Below are 22500 nucleotides of genomic sequence, written 5' to 3' on the forward strand. Positions count from 1 at the left end.
AGACAATTTCAGATGAGTAGTTCTCTTGTTGAACTAATTTCCATATGTGTGTTTCTGCATCTGTTATTTCTTTGCTACTAAGGCAATTAACGTCAGGCAACTTGGGTACATACTTTCGCTTCAAGAATCGTCTGACCCATGCATGACAACGCACAAACTTCTGCCAGTTCGAGAAACGAGAGGCAAACTCCTCAATGAATGACATTACTGTTGTCACTGTCTCACATACCATGACAGACACCTTTACTTCTACATCATCTTCCAGTGATCCATGTTTAACATCTTCTGGAACTTGTGGCCAGCTGGATTCAGGTTCATGAAGAAATCTTGGTCCTCTAATCCACATTTCAGACGTTAAAAAAGTATCAACATCAAGACCTCTAGATGCAAGGTCAGCAGGATTACTCTTTGTGTCTACATATCTCCAAGCACTTGCTGAAGACAGTTCTCGGATTAGGTTCACTCGATTTGCGACAAAGGTGTGGTAACGAGCCTTCTGATTGAACAAGTACTTGAGCACTGAAGTGCTGTCTGTCCAAAAGACTGAATCTTCCAATTTCAACCCCAGTTCCTTTCGTAATTTACAGTCCATTCGAGCTGCAACGGTGGCAGCCGTCAGTTCTAGTCTTGGAATAGTTGTCGGTTTCAGAGGTGCAACTCTTGCTCGTGCCATAACCAAAGTGCAGTATACCCTTTCCGAGGCATTTACCATCTTCAAGTAGGAGGCTGTGCCATAACCAGACTGACTTGCATCTGCAAAATGATGGAGCTGATAAGAAATGACGGAACCAAAGGAAATGGGCACTAGGCTTCGTGGCAGCTTAAATCTTGACAATTTTGGTAACTGTTCCAACCATTTTCTCCAACGAGCAGCTTCCTTATCACCCATATTTTCATCCCAGCCTAACTGCATCTGACACATGTCTTGAAGAATCATTTTTGCTGGCAGTGTCAAGGGCGCCACCATGCCAAGTGGGTCATATATAGATGCTACGATAGATAAAACTCCTCGGCGTGTTAGTGGCTTGTCGCCAAGGCAGATTTTGAATGTGAAGCAATCTTCGGCCATCGACCAGTGTACACCCAAGGTCCTTTCAACTGGGAGATCATCCTTACTGAGGTCTAGAGAAGCAACCGACGCATCCCTCTCCGATTCAGGAATCTTCTTGAGCACGTCCTTGTTATTGGCTGTCCATTGGTTCAGACGCCAACCACCTGCATTACAGAGAGCAATGAGATCTTTGATGATTTTTATCAGTCTCTCTTTGTCATCATGGGCCAGCAGGAGATTATCAACATAAAAACTTTGTATTATGGCAGTGACAGCTTGTTCATCAAAAACCTCACCGTGGTCCTCAGCAGTCTTCCTTAAGGCATAATTTACACAGCTAGGAGAGGATCTAGCACCAAAAACATGAACATTCATTCGGTAATCACTTACAGGCTTATTGATATCACCATCTGACCACCATAAAAAACGGAACACATCACGATCCTCTAGGGGAACCTTGACCTGATAAAACATCTCCTCGATGTCCGCTGTGACTGCATAGTGACCATGCCTGAACCGCATGAGTACCCCTATTAGAGGATTTGTGAGGTCTGGCCCTTGAAGAAGATGGTCATTTAGGGAAGTGCCATTGAATTTAGCTTTAAGGTCATAGACGACACGTACCTTCAGCTTAGTGGGATGACGCACAGCATGATGTGGCATGTACCATATTCTACCATCATTTCGTTCTAATCCTGATGGAGGTACTATTTCAGCATACTGTTTACTTATATTCTTTTCCATTTGAGTGATGTATGTCTCCTTGAAAGTCTTGTCAGATTCCAGCTTCCTTTTGAGGCTTTTCATTCTACGTACAGCCATTTCACGATTGTTTGGAAGTGGACTACTGTCCCTGAAGGGGAGTTTGACTACATATTTACCCGATTCTTGATGGATGGACTGTGAGATCTTATCGGAAAATAACTTATCTTCCAGTGAATCTTCACGTTGGGAATGAACTTCCTTTTCCCAAAAGTCAGCATTGAAGTGCTCTCGTAAGCACTCGCCAAGATCTTGTGTTGGGGAAATATGATATACCGGGGCAGTCAAAGGGTTCCTGGGGCCAGTTGGTCCAAAGACAACCCAGCCAAATCTGGTAAGATAGGCTGAGGGTTCGTCATCAGTCCCATGTCTCTGGTCGAGTATGTGACGGTTCAAAATGCTATTGAGTCCAATTATAAGTTCCACCTCTTGATTGTCGCCAGGCAATCTTTGTAGATCCACATCATTCAGATGAAGCCATTTTTTAGTCCAGTTCACGGGCATCATGCTGTCAGTAGTTATGCTGAGTTTGTCTGTAATGTACACTTCATTTACGGTAATGTTATTTCCACCGCCTATACTGCTCAACATAAGTGGTACACGCTCGTTGCACATGAATATTCCATTTTCAGTTTTCATTGCTTGCCTCACTGGTAGGCCTTGGATTCCCAAACATTGTATTAAGCTTCGAGCAGCCAGAGTTGGTGCAGCACCACCATCTATGAAGGCGTAAGTGGAGACGCTGTTATTCACTCGGACAGGCAGGATCTTCATCATAATCCTCCCATCAGGCTCACAATCAAGAATATTAGCACAGGGTAGAGCATCTGTTAATGGAGAATTAACACTTGGGGTCACACTTCCCTTGGCTTCTATGCCACCCCCAGTTGAGGAACTAGGTGTACCCAATTTCTCGTAACAGTCAGGTATGTTCTCATTGCTGAACACCTCAACACTCCCAGTTGGAGATCTCTTGTACTTACGGGATGGTGCAAAACTCTTTGCTATTGGCCGGTGTAAGTGTGTGGTGATAGTAGGCACCACATCGATCGCACTGGCTCTTGTCATTACAGAAACGATGGCCATGGCCGGGTTTTAAGCAGCGAAAACATAGCTTGTTGTGTGTGACAATATCCCATCGTTCGTCAACATCTTTCCTGCCGAACTTATAACATGCAAAAAGCTTATGTCCTTGGCCATTACAACAGTGGCATTTATCGCTGGTACTTGGGGTCATATCCATTGCATTCATATCCAGAGCATGGACATTTAGACTGTTTACAGGCTTCCGAATGATGATGGGTTTATTGGTCGTGTGACTTGGCTTACCTCTTCCTGCTTCAATATAACGTATTTCCTCTGCTACCCTGGCTTGATCTTTAACAAATTTAACAAGTGCAGAGAATGAACTTGCAGATTTAGTGCCAGGATCTACACATCTCGAGGCCCACTTGGTTCTCAAGTATCTCGGTAGCTTACCAACAATTTTAGATATTGTCTCACGCAACTCCATCCGGCAGATATTATCACCTAAGGCCATCTCTACATTAAATAGGTAGGAGCCGTATTTCTTTAGACCTTCTGCATCTCCAACTTCAATGTCTTTCCATGCAAATAATTTTGAGATGAAGGACTCGAGGAGTTCACTGGAGTTTTCATATTCTTCTCTCAGCATCCTCCACGCTTCGTCATATCCATGGTCAGGTGGTAGGTGAAGGCAACCTTCAATAAGGTCCTTTGGTGGGCCATCCAACTGGTTGTAGAGCTGTGTGAGCCTTCGCCTTGGATCATTAGTGTTGCTCTCCACATTCCATTCAAATGTCCTACAGAACTGAGTGAATTTCGAAAAATCTCCATCAAAACGTTCTAATTTAACTGGAGGGAGTAATGATATGCGAGCCTGTTCTTGTTGGGTTAAAACTGACTGGTTCATAGCACAAACCATCTGAGCCACTTCATCCATATTCAGTGTCCTTGAAGGTGATGGATGGCTGGTGAAATCATGGCCTGAGGTATGGCAGCAAGGTACTCTGTTGATGTTTGCAAAAGGAGCAGCTGAAGGATGTAGGTTACTCCTTGTCAATAGGTTCTCATTAGGTTCTGGAATGGTAGTAAGTGGTGTAATGGGGAGCTTACCTTGGGCAATATTAGCTCCATTTAGTACAGGATTGACTGGAGTTGACCATTTAGGTAGGAGAGTTTCAGGGACTATGGCAGCATTGACAGCAAAGTGGACTGGCCCTTCAGTCACGTTGACTTCACTTTCACGACTCACTTGTGGGTCCAGATTTCCACTTTTATGATGGGGTTCTACGCTTGTTGCAATCCAGTTGCTACACATGTTGTTAAAGGAGTGAGGGCGAGGGTGTCTCTCATCCTCTCTGCTGTCTCCACAAGAGGAGCCAGGTCTTGACCTGGCTGGTTCTGATGAGGTTTTCATCCTTCTAATTCTCTGTTGCAGCTCAAAGATTCGTCTTTCTTCCTCACGTGCATGTTCATTTTGCTCTTTGATGAACTGAAGCCGTTCTAACTCCTCCTCAGCTACTGATATTTCTGAGCGGGAAGACTTGCAACTGTGTGATGTGCCCACAGATTTATTACTTCTATTGTCAACCATGATGTGGGCTTACCTGACAGTTCGCTGTAATGTCGTTCCCTTCTTCGATGGGTAAAATTCGAATTGTTAGATGCAGTATGTTGGTACAGTCTTAATTCAAGGGTATCAGAATAACTTCTGTGTAGTTCCACATTTATTTTCGTTACAGCCTAGTCACAAGAAGCATTCGAACTGAAAACAACAAGCCCGTATAAGAAACCAATAACGCACAATAGAAATGAACATGAATTTGAATATAAAACAAAACAAAATACAGGAGATGCAAAATCTATATAAGAAGAGCATCAGCACATTGCGAAATATGGAAATCAGAATTTCACAAACATTATCCTATTATTGAAAGAAATAAAATCTTCACAAGGCATTCCCATTTAAAGCAAAACATCAGAAAATAAAAGGGGTTGGCTGTGGAACAACTGCCATTGAACATGTCACAAAACACTACCGTTGGGGGGGGGGGGGGGGGCCGCGGCGCTGAACAACAAAGTGTAATAACCTTAAATATACACACTGTTAACACTCACTTTGTATCCCAATAAAGACTGCAAACCAACTTCTTCATAAAATCCACTCCACGGTCGTTGTCACTCAAAATAAAAGGATGGAAAAAGGCATTTGGCCCACCCAGTACAGACAGCAGTTCCCTTGGTTTATCTTTTGGCGGGAAACTGCAAGAGTTGACGCAGCGATATCGCACGCAAAGGAGTATGGGTAGTGGCGCGCGGTTTGAACGACTTTCCTTGGATACTTACCAACTAAATCAGATTTTCTTTCGTTTTAAGAAATCAAATAGTTAAAATTTCGCAGTATTCTACACCGCCCCCTATTAAGTGACCTACTTGATACTACAAAAAAATACTGCAAAATCTTTTTAATCCAACATTTCCGATAAGGGCAGCGTTCGGCGTTCACCCTAGTTTTCAGTATTGATCTCACTTTCTAAGAGAAGGCACATCTTGCTAATAGGCCGGATATATTCTCCACTGACAGTTTTCAGTTTAGCACTGCGCACATGTCCATCACTATCACACATTACCTCTATCACTCGAGCAAGAGGCCATGTACCTCTGGGCAGCCTCTCATCCAAGGCTAAAACTATGTCTCCTTTCTTGACATCACGCCGTTTAATGTTCCACTTTTGGCGCTCTTGGAGGAGAGGTAGATACTCTTTAGACCACCTCTTCCAAAAGAGGTCAGCCAAGTACTGCACCTGCTTCCAGCGCCGACGAGCATACAGATTCTTGTTATCGGTATTCATGACTGGACCAGGTGAACCCTTCAAGTTCAGCAGCATGCTCGGAGTCAGTGGTTGCAGGCAATCAGGGTCGTCCGTAACTCTGGTCAAGGGTCTGCCGTTAATGATGGCTTCAACTTCGCAGAACAGAGTGTGAAGACTATCATCAGTTAGTGTCTGTTGATAGCAAATACCACTCAAAACACGCCTGATAGAGCGAATCTGACGTTCCCAGACTCCACCGAAATGTGAAGCATGTGGTGGATTGAAGCACCATGAGATGCCTCTAGTTGACATGGTGTCACAGATGGCAGTTTGATCAAGAAGCTGGAGCTCCTGACGAAGAACTTTCTCTGCACCCACCAGGTTTGTGCCATTGTCGGATCTGATGGACTTCACTGGACCTCGTCTTGCTGTAAATCGTCGAAGAGCGTTGATAAATGAGTCCGTTTCCATTGAGTCCATGACCTCAATATGGACTGCACGTGATGTTAGGCATGTAAAGACTATGCCATATCTCTTAAGGTTTGACCTGCCTTTCCTGATGAGAAAGGGTCCAAAACAGTCGGTGCCTGTGTGTGTAAATGGTGGCTGGCCTGGTATAATACGATCTTCAGGAAGGTCAGCCATTTCTTGAGTCATTGGTCGTGCACAGATGGCCCTGCACTTCATGCAACTCCTTACCACAGAACGTGCAACAGCATTTGCATGTACAACCCAAAATTTTTGTCTCAACTCAGAGAGAAGATAGTTCTGACCACAGTGAGCTAACTTCTCGTGATGCCACCTCACCATCAGCTTCACCAAAGATGACTTATTGGGTAGGATAATTGGATGAGTGGCATTGAAGTGACGCCCAGAGTGTCTTAGCCGCCCACCTACTCTAAGCAAGCCATCTTGTAGAAAAGGTCTTAATCTCACTATCTTGCTTGAGGCTTGTACTCTCCCATCTGGCTTTCGTGACAGAGAGACAATTTCAGATGAGTAGTTCTCTTGTTGAACTAATTTCCATATGTGTGTTTCTGCATCTGTTATTTCTTTGCTACTAAGGCAATTAACGTCAGGCAACTTGGGTACATACTTTCGCTTCAAGAATCGTCTGACCCATGCATGACAACGCACAAACTTCTGCCAGTTCGAGAAACGAGAGGCAAACTCCTCAATGAATGACATTACTGTTGTCACTGTCTCACATACCATGACAGACACCTTTACTTCTACATCATCTTCCAGTGATCCATGTTTAACATCTTCTGGAACTTGTGGCCAGCTGGATTCAGGTTCATGAAGAAATCTTGGTCCTCTAATCCACATTTCAGACGTTAAAAAAGTATCAACATCAAGACCTCTAGATGCAAGGTCAGCAGGATTACTCTTTGTGTCTACATATCTCCAAGCACTTGCTGAAGACAGTTCTCGGATTAGGTTCACTCGATTTGCGACAAAGGTGTGGTAACGAGCCTTCTGATTGAACAAGTACTTGAGCACTGAAGTGCTGTCTGTCCAAAAGACTGAATCTTCCAATTTCAACCCCAGTTCCTTTCGTAATTTACAGTCCATTCGAGCTGCAACGGTGGCAGCCGTCAGTTCTAGTCTTGGAATAGTTGTCGGTTTCAGAGGTGCAACTCTTGCTCGTGCCATAACCAAAGTGCAGTATACCCTTTCCGAGGCATTTACCATCTTCAAGTAGGAGGCTGTGCCATAACCAGACTGACTTGCATCTGCAAAATGATGGAGCTGATAAGAAATGACGGAACCAAAGGAAATGGGCACTAGGCTTCGTGGCAGCTTAAATCTTGACAATTTTGGTAACTGTTCCAACCATTTTCTCCAACGAGCAGCTTCCTTATCACCCATATTTTCATCCCAGCCTAACTGCATCTGACACATGTCTTGAAGAATCATTTTTGCTGGCAGTGTCAAGGGCGCCACCATGCCAAGTGGGTCATATATAGATGCTACGATAGATAAAACTCCTCGGCGTGTTAGTGGCTTGTCGCCAAGGCAGATTTTGAATGTGAAGCAATCTTCGGCCATCGACCAGTGTACACCCAAGGTCCTTTCAACTGGGAGATCATCCTTACTGAGGTCTAGAGAAGCAACCGACGCATCCCTCTCCGATTCAGGAATCTTCTTGAGCACGTCCTTGTTATTGGCTGTCCATTGGTTCAGACGCCAACCACCTGCATTACAGAGAGCAATGAGATCTTTGATGATTTTTATCAGTCTCTCTTTGTCATCATGGGCCAGCAGGAGATTATCAACATAAAAACTTTGTATTATGGCAGTGACAGCTTGTTCATCAAAAACCTCACCGTGGTCCTCAGCAGTCTTCCTTAAGGCATAATTTACACAGCTAGGAGAGGATCTAGCACCAAAAACATGAACATTCATTCGGTAATCACTTACAGGCTTATTGATATCACCATCTGACCACCATAAAAAACGGAACACATCACGATCCTCTAGGGGAACCTTGACCTGATAAAACATCTCCTCGATGTCCGCTGTGACTGCATAGTGACCATGCCTGAACCGCATGAGTACCCCTATTAGAGGATTTGTGAGGTCTGGCCCTTGAAGAAGATGGTCATTTAGGGAAGTGCCATTGAATTTAGCTTTAAGGTCATAGACGACACGTACCTTCAGCTTAGTGGGATGACGCACAGCATGATGTGGCATGTACCATATTCTACCATCATTTCGTTCTAATCCTGATGGAGGTACTATTTCAGCATACTGTTTACTTATATTCTTTTCCATTTGAGTGATGTATGTCTCCTTGAAAGTCTTGTCAGATTCCAGCTTCCTTTTGAGGCTTTTCATTCTACGTACAGCCATTTCACGATTGTTTGGAAGTGGACTACTGTCCCTGAAGGGGAGTTTGACTACATATTTACCCGATTCTTGATGGATGGACTGTGAGATCTTATCGGAAAATAACTTATCTTCCAGTGAATCTTCACGTTGGGAATGAACTTCCTTTTCCCAAAAGTCAGCATTGAAGTGCTCTCGTAAGCACTCGCCAAGATCTTGTGTTGGGGAAATATGATATACCGGGGCAGTCAAAGGGTTCCTGGGGCCAGTTGGTCCAAAGACAACCCAGCCAAATCTGGTAAGATAGGCTGAGGGTTCGTCATCAGTCCCATGTCTCTGGTCGAGTATGTGACGGTTCAAAATGCTATTGAGTCCAATTATAAGTTCCACCTCTTGATTGTCGCCAGGCAATCTTTGTAGATCCACATCATTCAGATGAAGCCATTTTTTAGTCCAGTTCACGGGCATCATGCTGTCAGTAGTTATGCTGAGTTTGTCTGTAATGTACACTTCATTTACGGTAATGTTATTTCCACCGCCTATACTGCTCAACATAAGTGGTACACGCTCGTTGCACATGAATATTCCATTTTCAGTTTTCATTGCTTGCCTCACTGGTAGGCCTTGGATTCCCAAACATTGTATTAAGCTTCGAGCAGCCAGAGTTGGTGCAGCACCACCATCTATGAAGGCGTAAGTGGAGACGCTGTTATTCACTCGGACAGGCAGGATCTTCATCATAATCCTCCCATCAGGCTCACAATCAAGAATATTAGCACAGGGTAGAGCATCTGTTAATGGAGAATTAACACTTGGGGTCACACTTCCCTTGGCTTCTATGCCACCCCCAGTTGAGGAACTAGGTGTACCCAATTTCTCGTAACAGTCAGGTATGTTCTCATTGCTGAACACCTCAACACTCCCAGTTGGAGATCTCTTGTACTTACGGGATGGTGCAAAACTCTTTGCTATTGGCCGGTGTAAGTGTGTGGTGATAGTAGGCACCACATCGATCGCACTGGCTCTTGTCATTACAGAAACGATGGCCATGGCCGGGTTTTAAGCAGCGAAAACATAGCTTGTTGTGTGTGACAATATCCCATCGTTCGTCAACATCTTTCCTGCCGAACTTATAACATGCAAAAAGCTTATGTCCTTGGCCATTACAACAGTGGCATTTATCGCTGGTACTTGGGGTCATATCCATTGCATTCATATCCAGAGCATGGACATTTAGACTGTTTACAGGCTTCCGAATGATGATGGGTTTATTGGTCGTGTGACTTGGCTTACCTCTTCCTGCTTCAATATAACGTATTTCCTCTGCTACCCTGGCTTGATCTTTAACAAATTTAACAAGTGCAGAGAATGAACTTGCAGATTTAGTGCCAGGATCTACACATCTCGAGGCCCACTTGGTTCTCAAGTATCTCGGTAGCTTACCAACAATTTTAGATATTGTCTCACGCAACTCCATCCGGCAGATATTATCACCTAAGGCCATCTCTACATTAAATAGGTAGGAGCCGTATTTCTTTAGACCTTCTGCATCTCCAACTTCAATGTCTTTCCATGCAAATAATTTTGAGATGAAGGACTCGAGGAGTTCACTGGAGTTTTCATATTCTTCTCTCAGCATCCTCCACGCTTCGTCATATCCATGGTCAGGTGGTAGGTGAAGGCAACCTTCAATAAGGTCCTTTGGTGGGCCATCCAACTGGTTGTAGAGCTGTGTGAGCCTTCGCCTTGGATCATTAGTGTTGCTCTCCACATTCCATTCAAATGTCCTACAGAACTGAGTGAATTTCGAAAAATCTCCATCAAAACGTTCTAATTTAACTGGAGGGAGTAATGATATGCGAGCCTGTTCTTGTTGGGTTAAAACTGACTGGTTCATAGCACAAACCATCTGAGCCACTTCATCCATATTCAGTGTCCTTGAAGGTGATGGATGGCTGGTGAAATCATGGCCTGAGGTATGGCAGCAAGGTACTCTGTTGATGTTTGCAAAAGGAGCAGCTGAAGGATGTAGGTTACTCCTTGTCAATAGGTTCTCATTAGGTTCTGGAATGGTAGTAAGTGGTGTAATGGGGAGCTTACCTTGGGCAATATTAGCTCCATTTAGTACAGGATTGACTGGAGTTGACCATTTAGGTAGGAGAGTTTCAGGGACTATGGCAGCATTGACAGCAAAGTGGACTGGCCCTTCAGTCACGTTGACTTCACTTTCACGACTCACTTGTGGGTCCAGATTTCCACTTTTATGATGGGGTTCTACGCTTGTTGCAATCCAGTTGCTACACATGTTGTTAAAGGAGTGAGGGCGAGGGTGTCTCTCATCCTCTCTGCTGTCTCCACAAGAGGAGCCAGGTCTTGACCTGGCTGGTTCTGATGAGGTTTTCATCCTTCTAATTCTCTGTTGCAGCTCAAAGATTCGTCTTTCTTCCTCACGTGCATGTTCATTTTGCTCTTTGATGAACTGAAGCCGTTCTAACTCCTCCTCAGCTACTGATATTTCTGAGCGGGAAGACTTGCAACTGTGTGATGTGCCCACAGATTTATTACTTCTATTGTCAACCATGATGTGGGCTTACCTGACAGTTCGCTGTAATGTCGTTCCCTTCTTCGATGGGTAAAATTCGAATTGTTAGATGCAGTATGTTGGTACAGTCTTAATTCAAGGGTATCAGAATAACTTCTGTGTAGTTCCACATTTATTTTCGTTACAGCCTAGTCACAAGAAGCATTCGAACTGAAAACAACAAGCCCGTATAAGAAACCAATAACGCACAATAGAAATGAACATGAATTTGAATATAAAACAAAACAAAATACAGGAGATGCAAAATCTATATAAGAAGAGCATCAGCACATTGCGAAATATGGAAATCAGAATTTCACAAACATTATCCTATTATTGAAAGAAATAAAATCTTCACAAGGCATTCCCATTTAAAGCAAAACATCAGAAAATAAAAGGGGTTGGCTGTGGAACAACTGCCATTGAACATGTCACAAAACACTACCGTTGGGGGGGGGGGGGGGGGGCCGCGGCGCTGAACAACAAAGTGTAATAACCTTAAATATACACACTGTTAACACTCACTTTGTATCCCAATAAAGACTGCAAACCAACTTCTTCATAAAATCCACTCCACGGTCGTTGTCACTCAAAATAAAAGGATGGAAAAAGGCATTTGGCCCACCCAGTACAGACAGCAGTTCCCTTGGTTTATCTTTTGGCGGGAAACTGCAAGAGTTGACGCAGCGATATCGCACGCAAAGGAGTATGGGTAGTGGCGCGCGGTTTGAACGACTTTCCTTGGATACTTACCAACTAAATCAGATTTTCTTTCGTTTTAAGAAATCAAATAGTTAAAATTTCGCAGTATTCTACACCGCCCCCTATTAAGTGACCTACTTGATACTACAAAAAAATACTGCAAAATCTTTTTAATCCAACATTTCCGATAAGGGCAGCGTTCGGCGTTCACCCTAGTTTTCAGTATTGATCTCACTTTCTAAGAGAAGGCACATCTTGCTAATAGGCCGGATATATTCTCCACTGACAGTTTTCAGTTTAGCACTGCGCACATGTCCATCACTATCACACATTACCTCTATCACTCGAGCAAGAGGCCATGTACCTCTGGGCAGCCTCTCATCCAAGGCTAAAACTATGTCTCCTTTCTTGACATCACGCCGTTTAATGTTCCACTTTTGGCGCTCTTGGAGGAGAGGTAGATACTCTTTAGACCACCTCTTCCAAAAGAGGTCAGCCAAGTACTGCACCTGCTTCCAGCGCCGACGAGCATACAGATTCTTGTTATCGGTATTCATGACTGGACCAGGTGAACCCTTCAAGTTCAGCAGCATGCTCGGAGTCAGTGGTTGCAGGCAATCAGGGTCGTCCGTAACTCTGGTCAAGGGTCTGCCGTTAATGATGGCTTCAACTTCGCAGAACAGAGTGTGAAGACTATCATCAGTTAGTGTCTGTTGATAGCAAATACCACTCAAAACACGCCTGATAGAGCGAATCTGACGTTCCCAGACTCCACCGAAATGTGAAGCATGTGGTGGATTGAAGCACCATGAGATGCCTCTAGTTGACATGGTGTCACAGATGGCAGTTTGATCAAGAAGCTGGAGCTCCTGACGAAGAACTTTCTCTGCACCCACCAGGTTTGTGCCATTGTCGGATCTGATGGACTTCACTGGACCTCGTCTTGCTGTAAATCGTCGAAGAGCGTTGATAAATGAGTCCGTTTCCATTGAGTCCATGACCTCAATATGGACTGCACGTGATGTTAGGCATGTAAAGACTATGCCATATCTCTTAAGGTTTGACCTGCCTTTCCTGATGAGAAAGGGTCCAAAACAGTCGGTGCCTGTGTGTGTAAATGGTGGCTGGCCTGGTATAATACGATCTTCAGGAAGGTCAGCCATTTCTTGAGTCATTGGTCGTGCACAGATGGCCCTGCACTTCATGCAACTCCTTACCACAGAACGTGCAACAGCATTTGCATGTACAACCCAAAATTTTTGTCTCAACTCAGAGAGAAGATAGTTCTGACCACAGTGAGCTAACTTCTCGTGATGCCACCTCACCATCAGCTTCACCAAAGATGACTTATTGGGTAGGATAATTGGATGAGTGGCATTGAAGTGACGCCCAGAGTGTCTTAGCCGCCCACCTACTCTAAGCAAGCCATCTTGTAGAAAAGGTCTTAATCTCACTATCTTGCTTGAGGCTTGTACTCTCCCATCTGGCTTTCGTGACAGAGAGACAATTTCAGATGAGTAGTTCTCTTGTTGAACTAATTTCCATATGTGTGTTTCTGCATCTGTTATTTCTTTGCTACTAAGGCAATTAACGTCAGGCAACTTGGGTACATACTTTCGCTTCAAGAATCGTCTGACCCATGCATGACAACGCACAAACTTCTGCCAGTTCGAGAAACGAGAGGCAAACTCCTCAATGAATGACATTACTGTTGTCACTGTCTCACATACCATGACAGACACCTTTACTTCTACATCATCTTCCAGTGATCCATGTTTAACATCTTCTGGAACTTGTGGCCAGCTGGATTCAGGTTCATGAAGAAATCTTGGTCCTCTAATCCACATTTCAGACGTTAAAAAAGTATCAACATCAAGACCTCTAGATGCAAGGTCAGCAGGATTACTCTTTGTGTCTACATATCTCCAAGCACTTGCTGAAGACAGTTCTCGGATTAGGTTCACTCGATTTGCGACAAAGGTGTGGTAACGAGCCTTCTGATTGAACAAGTACTTGAGCACTGAAGTGCTGTCTGTCCAAAAGACTGAATCTTCCAATTTCAACCCCAGTTCCTTTCGTAATTTACAGTCCATTCGAGCTGCAACGGTGGCAGCCGTCAGTTCTAGTCTTGGAATAGTTGTCGGTTTCAGAGGTGCAACTCTTGCTCGTGCCATAACCAAAGTGCAGTATACCCTTTCCGAGGCATTTACCATCTTCAAGTAGGAGGCTGTGCCATAACCAGACTGACTTGCATCTGCAAAATGATGGAGCTGATAAGAAATGACGGAACCAAAGGAAATGGGCACTAGGCTTCGTGGCAGCTTAAATCTTGACAATTTTGGTAACTGTTCCAACCATTTTCTCCAACGAGCAGCTTCCTTATCACCCATATTTTCATCCCAGCCTAACTGCATCTGACACATGTCTTGAAGAATCATTTTTGCTGGCAGTGTCAAGGGCGCCACCATGCCAAGTGGGTCATATATAGATGCTACGATAGATAAAACTCCTCGGCGTGTTAGTGGCTTGTCGCCAAGGCAGATTTTGAATGTGAAGCAATCTTCGGCCATCGACCAGTGTACACCCAAGGTCCTTTCAACTGGGAGATCATCCTTACTGAGGTCTAGAGAAGCAACCGACGCATCCCTCTCCGATTCAGGAATCTTCTTGAGCACGTCCTTGTTATTGGCTGTCCATTGGTTCAGACGCCAACCACCTGCATTACAGAGAGCAATGAGATCTTTGATGATTTTTATCAGTCTCTCTTTGTCATCATGGGCCAGCAGGAGATTATCAACATAAAAACTTTGTATTATGGCAGTGACAGCTTGTTCATCAAAAACCTCACCGTGGTCCTCAGCAGTCTTCCTTAAGGCATAATTTACACAGCTAGGAGAGGATCTAGCACCAAAAACATGAACATTCATTCGGTAATCACTTACAGGCTTATTGATATCACCATCTGACCACCATAAAAAACGGAACACATCACGATCCTCTAGGGGAACCTTGACCTGATAAAACATCTCCTCGATGTCCGCTGTGACTGCATAGTGACCATGCCTGAACCGCATGAGTACCCCTATTAGAGGATTTGTGAGGTCTGGCCCTTGAAGAAGATGGTCATTTAGGGAAGTGCCATTGAATTTAGCTTTAAGGTCATAGACGACACGTACCTTCAGCTTAGTGGGATGACGCACAGCATGATGTGGCATGTACCATATTCTACCATCATTTCGTTCTAATCCTGATGGAGGTACTATTTCAGCATACTGTTTACTTATATTCTTTTCCATTTGAGTGATGTATGTCTCCTTGAAAGTCTTGTCAGATTCCAGCTTCCTTTTGAGGCTTTTCATTCTACGTACAGCCATTTCACGATTGTTTGGAAGTGGACTACTGTCCCTGAAGGGGAGTTTGACTACATATTTACCCGATTCTTGATGGATGGACTGTGAGATCTTATCGGAAAATAACTTATCTTCCAGTGAATCTTCACGTTGGGAATGAACTTCCTTTTCCCAAAAGTCAGCATTGAAGTGCTCTCGTAAGCACTCGCCAAGATCTTGTGTTGGGGAAATATGATATACCGGGGCAGTCAAAGGGTTCCTGGGGCCAGTTGGTCCAAAGACAACCCAGCCAAATCTGGTAAGATAGGCTGAGGGTTCGTCATCAGTCCCATGTCTCTGGTCGAGTATGTGACGGTTCAAAATGCTATTGAGTCCAATTATAAGTTCCACCTCTTGATTGTCGCCAGGCAATTGTAGATCCACATCATTCAGATGAAGCCATTTTTTAGTCCAGTTCACGGGCATCATGCTGTCAGTAGTTATGCTGAGTTTGTCTGTAATGTACACTTCATTTACGGTAATGTTATTTCCACCGCCTATACTGCTCAACATAAGTGGTACACGCTCGTTGCACATGAATATTCCATTTTCAGTTTTCATTGCTTGCCTCACTGGTAGGCCTTGGATTCCCAAACATTGTATTAAGCTTCGAGCAGCCAGAGTTGGTGCAGCACCACCATCTATGAAGGCGTAAGTGGAGACGCTGTTATTCACTCGGACAGGCAGGATCTTCATCATAATCCTCCCATCAGGCTCACAATCAAGAATATTAGCACAGGGTAGAGCATCTGTTAATGGAGAATTAACACTTGGGGTCACACTTCCCTTGGCTTCTATGCCACCCCCAGTTGAGGAACTAGGTGTACCCAATTTCTCGTAACAGTCAGGTATGTTCTCATTGCTGAACACCTCAACACTCCCAGTTGGAGATCTCTTGTACTTACGGGATGGTGCAAAACTCTTTGCTATTGGCCGGTGTAAGTGTGTGGTGATAGTAGGCACCACATCGATCGCACTGGCTCTTGTCATTACAGAAACGATGGCCATGGCCGGGTTTTAAGCAGCGAAAACATAGCTTGTTGTGTGTGACAATATCCCATCGTTCGTCAACATCTTTCCTGCCGAACTTATAACATGCAAAAAGCTTATGTCCTTGGCCATTACAACAGTGGCATTTATCGCTGGTACTTGGGGTCATATCCATTGCATTCATATCCAGAGCATGGACATTTAGACTGTTTACAGGCTTCCGAATGATGATGGGTTTATTGGTCGTGTGACTTGGCTTACCTCTTCCTGCTTCAATATAACGTATTTCCTCTGCTACCCTGGCTTGATCTTTAACAAATTTAACAAGTGCAGAGAATGAACTTGCAGATTTAGTGCCAGGATCTACACATCTCGAGGCCCACTTGGTTCTCAAGTATCTCGGTAGCTTACCAACAATTTTAGATATTGTCTCACGCAACTCCATCCGGCAGATATTATCACCTAAGGCCATCTCTACATTAAATAGGTAGGAGCCGTATTTCTTTAGACCTTCTGCATCTCCAACTTCAATGTCTTTCCATGCAAATAATTTTGAGATGAAGGACTCGAGGAGTTCACTGGAGTTTTCATATTCTTCTCTCAGCATCCTCCACGCTTCGTCATATCCATGGTCAGGTGGTAGGTGAAGGCAACCTTCAATAAGGTCCTTTGGTGGGCCATCCAACTGGTTGTAGAGCTGTGTGAGCCTTCGCCTTGGATCATTAGTGTTGCTCTCCACATTCCATTCAAATGTCCTACAGAACTGAGTGAATTTCGAAAAATCTCCATCAAAACGTTCTAATTTAACTGGAGGGAGTAATGATATGCGAGCCTGTTCTTGTTGGGTTAAAACTGACTGGTTCATAGCACAAACCATCTGAGCCACTTCATCCATATTCAGTGTCCTTGAAGGTGATGGATGGCTGGTGAAATCATGGCCTGAGGTATGGCAGCAAGGTACTCTGTTGATGTTTGCAAAAGGAGCAGCTGAAGGATGTAGGTTACTCCTTGTCAATAGGTTCTCATTAGGTTCTGGAATGGTAGTAAGTGGTGTAATGGGGAGCTTACCTTGGGCAATATTAGCTCCATTTAGTACAGGATTGACTGGAGTTGACCATTTAGGTAGGAGAGTTTCAGGGACTATGGCAGCATTGACAGCAAAGTGGACTGGCCCTTCAGTCACGTTGACTTCACTTTCACGACTCACTTGTGGGTCCAGATTTCCACTTTTATGATGGGGTTCTACGCTTGTTGCAATCCAGTTGCTACACATGTTGTTAAAGGAGTGAGGGCGAGGGTGTCTCTCATCCTCTCTGCTGTCTCCACAAGAGGAGCCAGGTCTTGACCTGGCTGGTTCTGATGAGGTTTTCATCCTTCTAATTCTCTGTTGCAGCTCAAAGATTCGTCTTTCTTCCTCACGTGCATGTTCATTTTGCTCTTTGATGAACTGAAGCCGTTCTAACTCCTCCTCAGCTACTGATATTTCTGAGCGGGAAGACTTGCAACTGTGTGATGTGCCCACAGATTTATTACTTCTATTGTCAACCATGATGTGGGCTTACCTGACAGTTCGCTGTAATGTCGTTCCCTTCTTCGATGGGTAAAATTCGAATTGTTAGATGCAGTATGTTGGTACAGTCTTAATTCAAGGGTATCAGAATAACTTCTGTGTAGTTCCACATTTATTTTCGTTACAGCCTAGTCACAAGAAGCATTCGAACTGAAAACAACAAGCCCGTATAAGAAACCAATAACGCACAATAGAAATGAACATGAATTTGAATATAAAACAAAACAAAATACAGGAGATGCAAAATCTATATAAGAAGAGCATCAGCACATTGCGAAATATGGAAATCAGAATTTCACAAACATTATCCTATTATTGAAAGAAATAAAATCTTCACAAGGCATTCCCATTTAAAGCAAAACATCAGAAAATAAAAGGGGTTGGCTGTGGAACAACTGCCATTGAACATGTCACAAAACACTACCGTTGGGGGGGGGGGGGGGCCGCGGCGCTGAACAACAAAGTGTAATAACCTTAAATATACACACTGTTAACACTCACTTTGTATCCCAATAAAGACTGCAAACCAACTTCTTCATAAAATCCACTCCACGGTCGTTGTCACTCAAAATAAAAGGATGGAAAAAGGCATTTGGCCCACCCAGTACAGACAGCAGTTCCCTTGGTTTATCTTTTGGCGGGAAACTGCAAGAGTTGACGCAGCGATATCGCACGCAAAGGAGTATGGGTAGTGGCGCGCGGTTTGAACGACTTTCCTTGGATACTTACCAACTAAATCAGATTTTCTTTCGTTTTAAGAAATCAAATAGTTAAAATTTCGCAGTATTCTACACCGCCCCCTATTAAGTGACCTACTTGATACTACAAAAAAATACTGCAAAATCTTTTTAATCCAACATTTCCGATAAGGGCAGCGTTCGGCGTTCACCCTAGTTTTCAGTATTGATCTCACTTTCTAAGAGAAGGCACATCTTGCTAATAGGCCGGATATATTCTCCACTGACAGTTTTCAGTTTAGCACTGCGCACATGTCCATCACTATCACACATTACCTCTATCACTCGAGCAAGAGGCCATGTACCTCTGGGCAGCCTCTCATCCAAGGCTAAAACTATGTCTCCTTTCTTGACATCACGCCGTTTAATGTTCCACTTTTGGCGCTCTTGGAGGAGAGGTAGATACTCTTTAGACCACCTCTTCCAAAAGAGGTCAGCCAAGTACTGCACCTGCTTCCAGCGCCGACGAGCATACAGATTCTTGTTATCGGTATTCATGACTGGACCAGGTGAACCCTTCAAGTTCAGCAGCATGCTCGGAGTCAGTGGTTGCAGGCAATCAGGGTCGTCCGTAACTCTGGTCAAGGGTCTGCCGTTAATGATGGCTTCAACTTCGCAGAACAGAGTGTGAAGACTATCATCAGTTAGTGTCTGTTGATAGCAAATACCACTCAAAACACGCCTGATAGAGCGAATCTGACGTTCCCAGACTCCACCGAAATGTGAAGCATGTGGTGGATTGAAGCACCATGAGATGCCTCTAGTTGACATGGTGTCACAGATGGCAGTTTGATCAAGAAGCTGGAGCTCCTGACGAAGAACTTTCTCTGCACCCACCAGGTTTGTGCCATTGTCGGATCTGATGGACTTCACTGGACCTCGTCTTGCTGTAAATCGTCGAAGAGCGTTGATAAATGAGTCCGTTTCCATTGAGTCCATGACCTCAATATGGACTGCACGTGATGTTAGGCATGTAAAGACTATGCCATATCTCTTAAGGTTTGACCTGCCTTTCCTGATGAGAAAGGGTCCAAAACAGTCGGTGCCTGTGTGTGTAAATGGTGGCTGGCCTGGTATAATACGATCTTCAGGAAGGTCAGCCATTTCTTGAGTCATTGGTCGTGCACAGATGGCCCTGCACTTCATGCAACTCCTTACCACAGAACGTGCAACAGCATTTGCATGTACAACCCAAAATTTTTGTCTCAACTCAGAGAGAAGATAGTTCTGACCACAGTGAGCTAACTTCTCGTGATGCCACCTCACCATCAGCTTCACCAAAGATGACTTATTGGGTAGGATAATTGGATGAGTGGCATTGAAGTGACGCCCAGAGTGTCTTAGCCGCCCACCTACTCTAAGCAAGCCATCTTGTAGAAAAGGTCTTAATCTCACTATCTTGCTTGAGGCTTGTACTCTCCCATCTGGCTTTCGTGACAGAGAGACAATTTCAGATGAGTAGTTCTCTTGTTGAACTAATTTCCATATGTGTGTTTCTGCATCTGTTATTTCTTTGCTACTAAGGCAATTAACGTCAGGCAACTTGGGTACATACTTTCGCTTCAAGAATCGTCTGACCCATGCATGACAACGCACAAACTTCTGCCAGTTCGAGAAACGAGAGGCAAACTCCTCAATGAATGACATTACTGTTGTCACTGTCTCACATACCATGACAGACACCTTTACTTCTACATCATCTTCCAGTGATCCATGTTTAACATCTTCTGGAACTTGTGGCCAGCTGGATTCAGGTTCATGAAGAAATCTTGGTCCTCTAATCCACATTTCAGACGTTAAAAAAGTATCAACATCAAGACCTCTAGATGCAAGGTCAGCAGGATTACTCTTTGTGTCTACATATCTCCAAGCACTTGCTGAAGACAGTTCTCGGATTAGGTTCACTCGATTTGCGACAAAGGTGTGGTAACGAGCCTTCTGATTGAACAAGTACTTGAGCACTGAAGTGCTGTCTGTCCAAAAGACTGAATCTTCCAATTTCAACCCCAGTTCCTTTCGTAATTTACAGTCCATTCGAGCTGCAACGGTGGCAGCCGTCAGTTCTAGTCTTGGAATAGTTGTCGGTTTCAGAGGTGCAACTCTTGCTCGTGCCATAACCAAAGTGCAGTATACCCTTTCCGAGGCATTTACCATCTTCAAGTAGGAGGCTGTGCCATAACCAGACTGACTTGCATCTGCAAAATGATGGAGCTGATAAGAAATGACGGAACCAAAGGAAATGGGCACTAGGCTTCGTGGCAGCTTAAATCTTGACAATTTTGGTAACTGTTCCAACCATTTTCTCCAACGAGCAGCTTCCTTATCACCCATATTTTCATCCCAGCCTAACTGCATCTGACACATGTCTTGAAGAATCATTTTTGCTGGCAGTGTCAAGGGCGCCACCATGCCAAGTGGGTCATATATAGATGCTACGATAGATAAAACTCCTCGGCGTGTTAGTGGCTTGTCGCCAAGGCAGATTTTGAATGTGAAGCAATCTTCGGCCATCGACCAGTGTACACCCAAGGTCCTTTCAACTGGGAGATCATCCTTACTGAGGTCTAGAGAAGCAACCGACGCATCCCTCTCCGATTCAGGAATCTTCTTGAGCACGTCCTTGTTATTGGCTGTCCATTGGTTCAGACGCCAACCACCTGCATTACAGAGAGCAATGAGATCTTTGATGATTTTTATCAGTCTCTCTTTGTCATCATGGGCCAGCAGGAGATTATCAACATAAAAACTTTGTATTATGGCAGTGACAGCTTGTTCATCAAAAACCTCACCGTGGTCCTCAGCAGTCTTCCTTAAGGCATAATTTACACAGCTAGGAGAGGATCTAGCACCAAAAACATGAACATTCATTCGGTAATCACTTACAGGCTTATTGATATCACCATCTGACCACCATAAAAAACGGAACACATCACGATCCTCTAGGGGAACCTTGACCTGATAAAACATCTCCTCGATGTCCGCTGTGACTGCATAGTGACCATGCCTGAACCGCATGAGTACCCCTATTAGAGGATTTGTGAGGTCTGGCCCTTGAAGAAGATGGTCATTTAGGGAAGTGCCATTGAATTTAGCTTTAAGGTCATAGACGACACGTACCTTCAGCTTAGTGGGATGACGCACAGCATGATGTGGCATGTACCATATTCTACCATCATTTCGTTCTAATCCTGATGGAGGTACTATTTCAGCATACTGTTTACTTATATTCTTTTCCATTTGAGTGATGTATGTCTCCTTGAAAGTCTTGTCAGATTCCAGCTTCCTTTTGAGGCTTTTCATTCTACGTACAGCCATTTCACGATTGTTTGGAAGTGGACTACTGTCCCTGAAGGGGAGTTTGACTACATATTTACCCGATTCTTGATGGATGGACTGTGAGATCTTATCGGAAAATAACTTATCTTCCAGTGAATCTTCACGTTGGGAATGAACTTCCTTTTCCCAAAAGTCAGCATTGAAGTGCTCTCGTAAGCACTCGCCAAGATCTTGTGTTGGGGAAATATGATATACCGGGGCAGTCAAAGGGTTCCTGGGGCCAGTTGGTCCAAAGACAACCCAGCCAAATCTGGTAAGATAGGCTGAGGGTTCGTCATCAGTCCCATGTCTCTGGTCGAGTATGTGACGGTTCAAAATGCTATTGAGTCCAATTATAAGTTCCACCTCTTGATTGTCGCCAGGCAATCTTTGTAGATCCACATCATTCAGATGAAGCCATTTTTTAGTCCAGTTCACGGGCATCATGCTGTCAGTAGTTATGCTGAGTTTGTCTGTAATGTACACTTCATTTACGGTAATGTTATTTCCACCGCCTATACTGCTCAACATAAGTGGTACACGCTCGTTGCACATGAATATTCCATTTTCAGTTTTCATTGCTTGCCTCACTGGTAGGCCTTGGATTCCCAAACATTGTATTAAGCTTCGAGCAGCCAGAGTTGGTGCAGCACCACCATCTATGAAGGCGTAAGTGGAGACGCTGTTATTCACTCGGACAGGCAGGATCTTCATCATAATCCTCCCATCAGGCTC

At 44.2% G+C, this 22500-nt stretch overlaps 5 protein-coding genes across 5 annotated transcripts in view; all 5 read right to left on the bottom strand.

Moving 5' to 3' along the window:
• Positions 1 to 2899, bottom strand: part of LOC113821667 (uncharacterized) — a 4188-nt gene extending 1289 nt beyond the window's left edge. Inside the window, exon 1 of the mRNA XM_070121659.1 lies at positions 1 to 2899. This exon is cut by the window's left edge and continues 1289 nt beyond it. Within this exon, the coding sequence (XP_069977760.1) occupies positions 1 to 2899 (2899 nt within the window).
• Positions 2900 to 5343: 2444 nt separating this feature from the next.
• On the bottom strand, positions 5344 to 9219 carry LOC138861812 (uncharacterized). The gene has a single exon (XM_070121660.1). It carries the CDS (start codon positions 9217 to 9219, stop codon positions 5344 to 5346), a length of 3876 nt encoding a protein of 1291 aa, XP_069977761.1.
• Positions 9220 to 9287: 68 nt separating this feature from the next.
• LOC138861855 (uncharacterized) lies at positions 9288 to 11708 on the bottom strand. Its single transcript, XM_070122172.1, has 2 exons — positions 11588 to 11708; positions 9288 to 11233 (listed from the first exon to the last, which is right to left on the bottom strand). Exon 2 carries the CDS (start codon positions 11060 to 11062, stop codon positions 9425 to 9427), a length of 1638 nt encoding a protein of 545 aa, XP_069978273.1. The 5' UTR covers positions 11063 to 11233; positions 11588 to 11708; the 3' UTR covers positions 9288 to 9424.
• Positions 11709 to 11976: 268 nt separating this feature from the next.
• Positions 11977 to 16161, bottom strand: LOC138861813 (uncharacterized). The gene has a single exon (XM_070121661.1). It carries the CDS (start codon positions 16159 to 16161, stop codon positions 11977 to 11979), a length of 4185 nt encoding a protein of 1394 aa, XP_069977762.1.
• Positions 16162 to 18603: 2442 nt separating this feature from the next.
• LOC113799958 (uncharacterized) overlaps positions 18604 to 22500 on the bottom strand; it is a 4188-nt gene continuing 291 nt past the window's right edge. Inside the window, exon 1 of the mRNA XM_027350669.2 lies at positions 18604 to 22500. This exon is cut by the window's right edge and continues 291 nt beyond it. Coding sequence (XP_027206470.2) covers positions 18604 to 22500 — 3897 coding nt within the window.

The sequence above is a fragment of the Penaeus vannamei genome, chromosome 5, assembly GCF_042767895.1.
Source record: "Penaeus vannamei isolate JL-2024 chromosome 5, ASM4276789v1, whole genome shotgun sequence".
Lineage (NCBI taxonomy): Eukaryota > Metazoa > Arthropoda > Malacostraca > Decapoda > Penaeidae > Penaeus > Penaeus vannamei.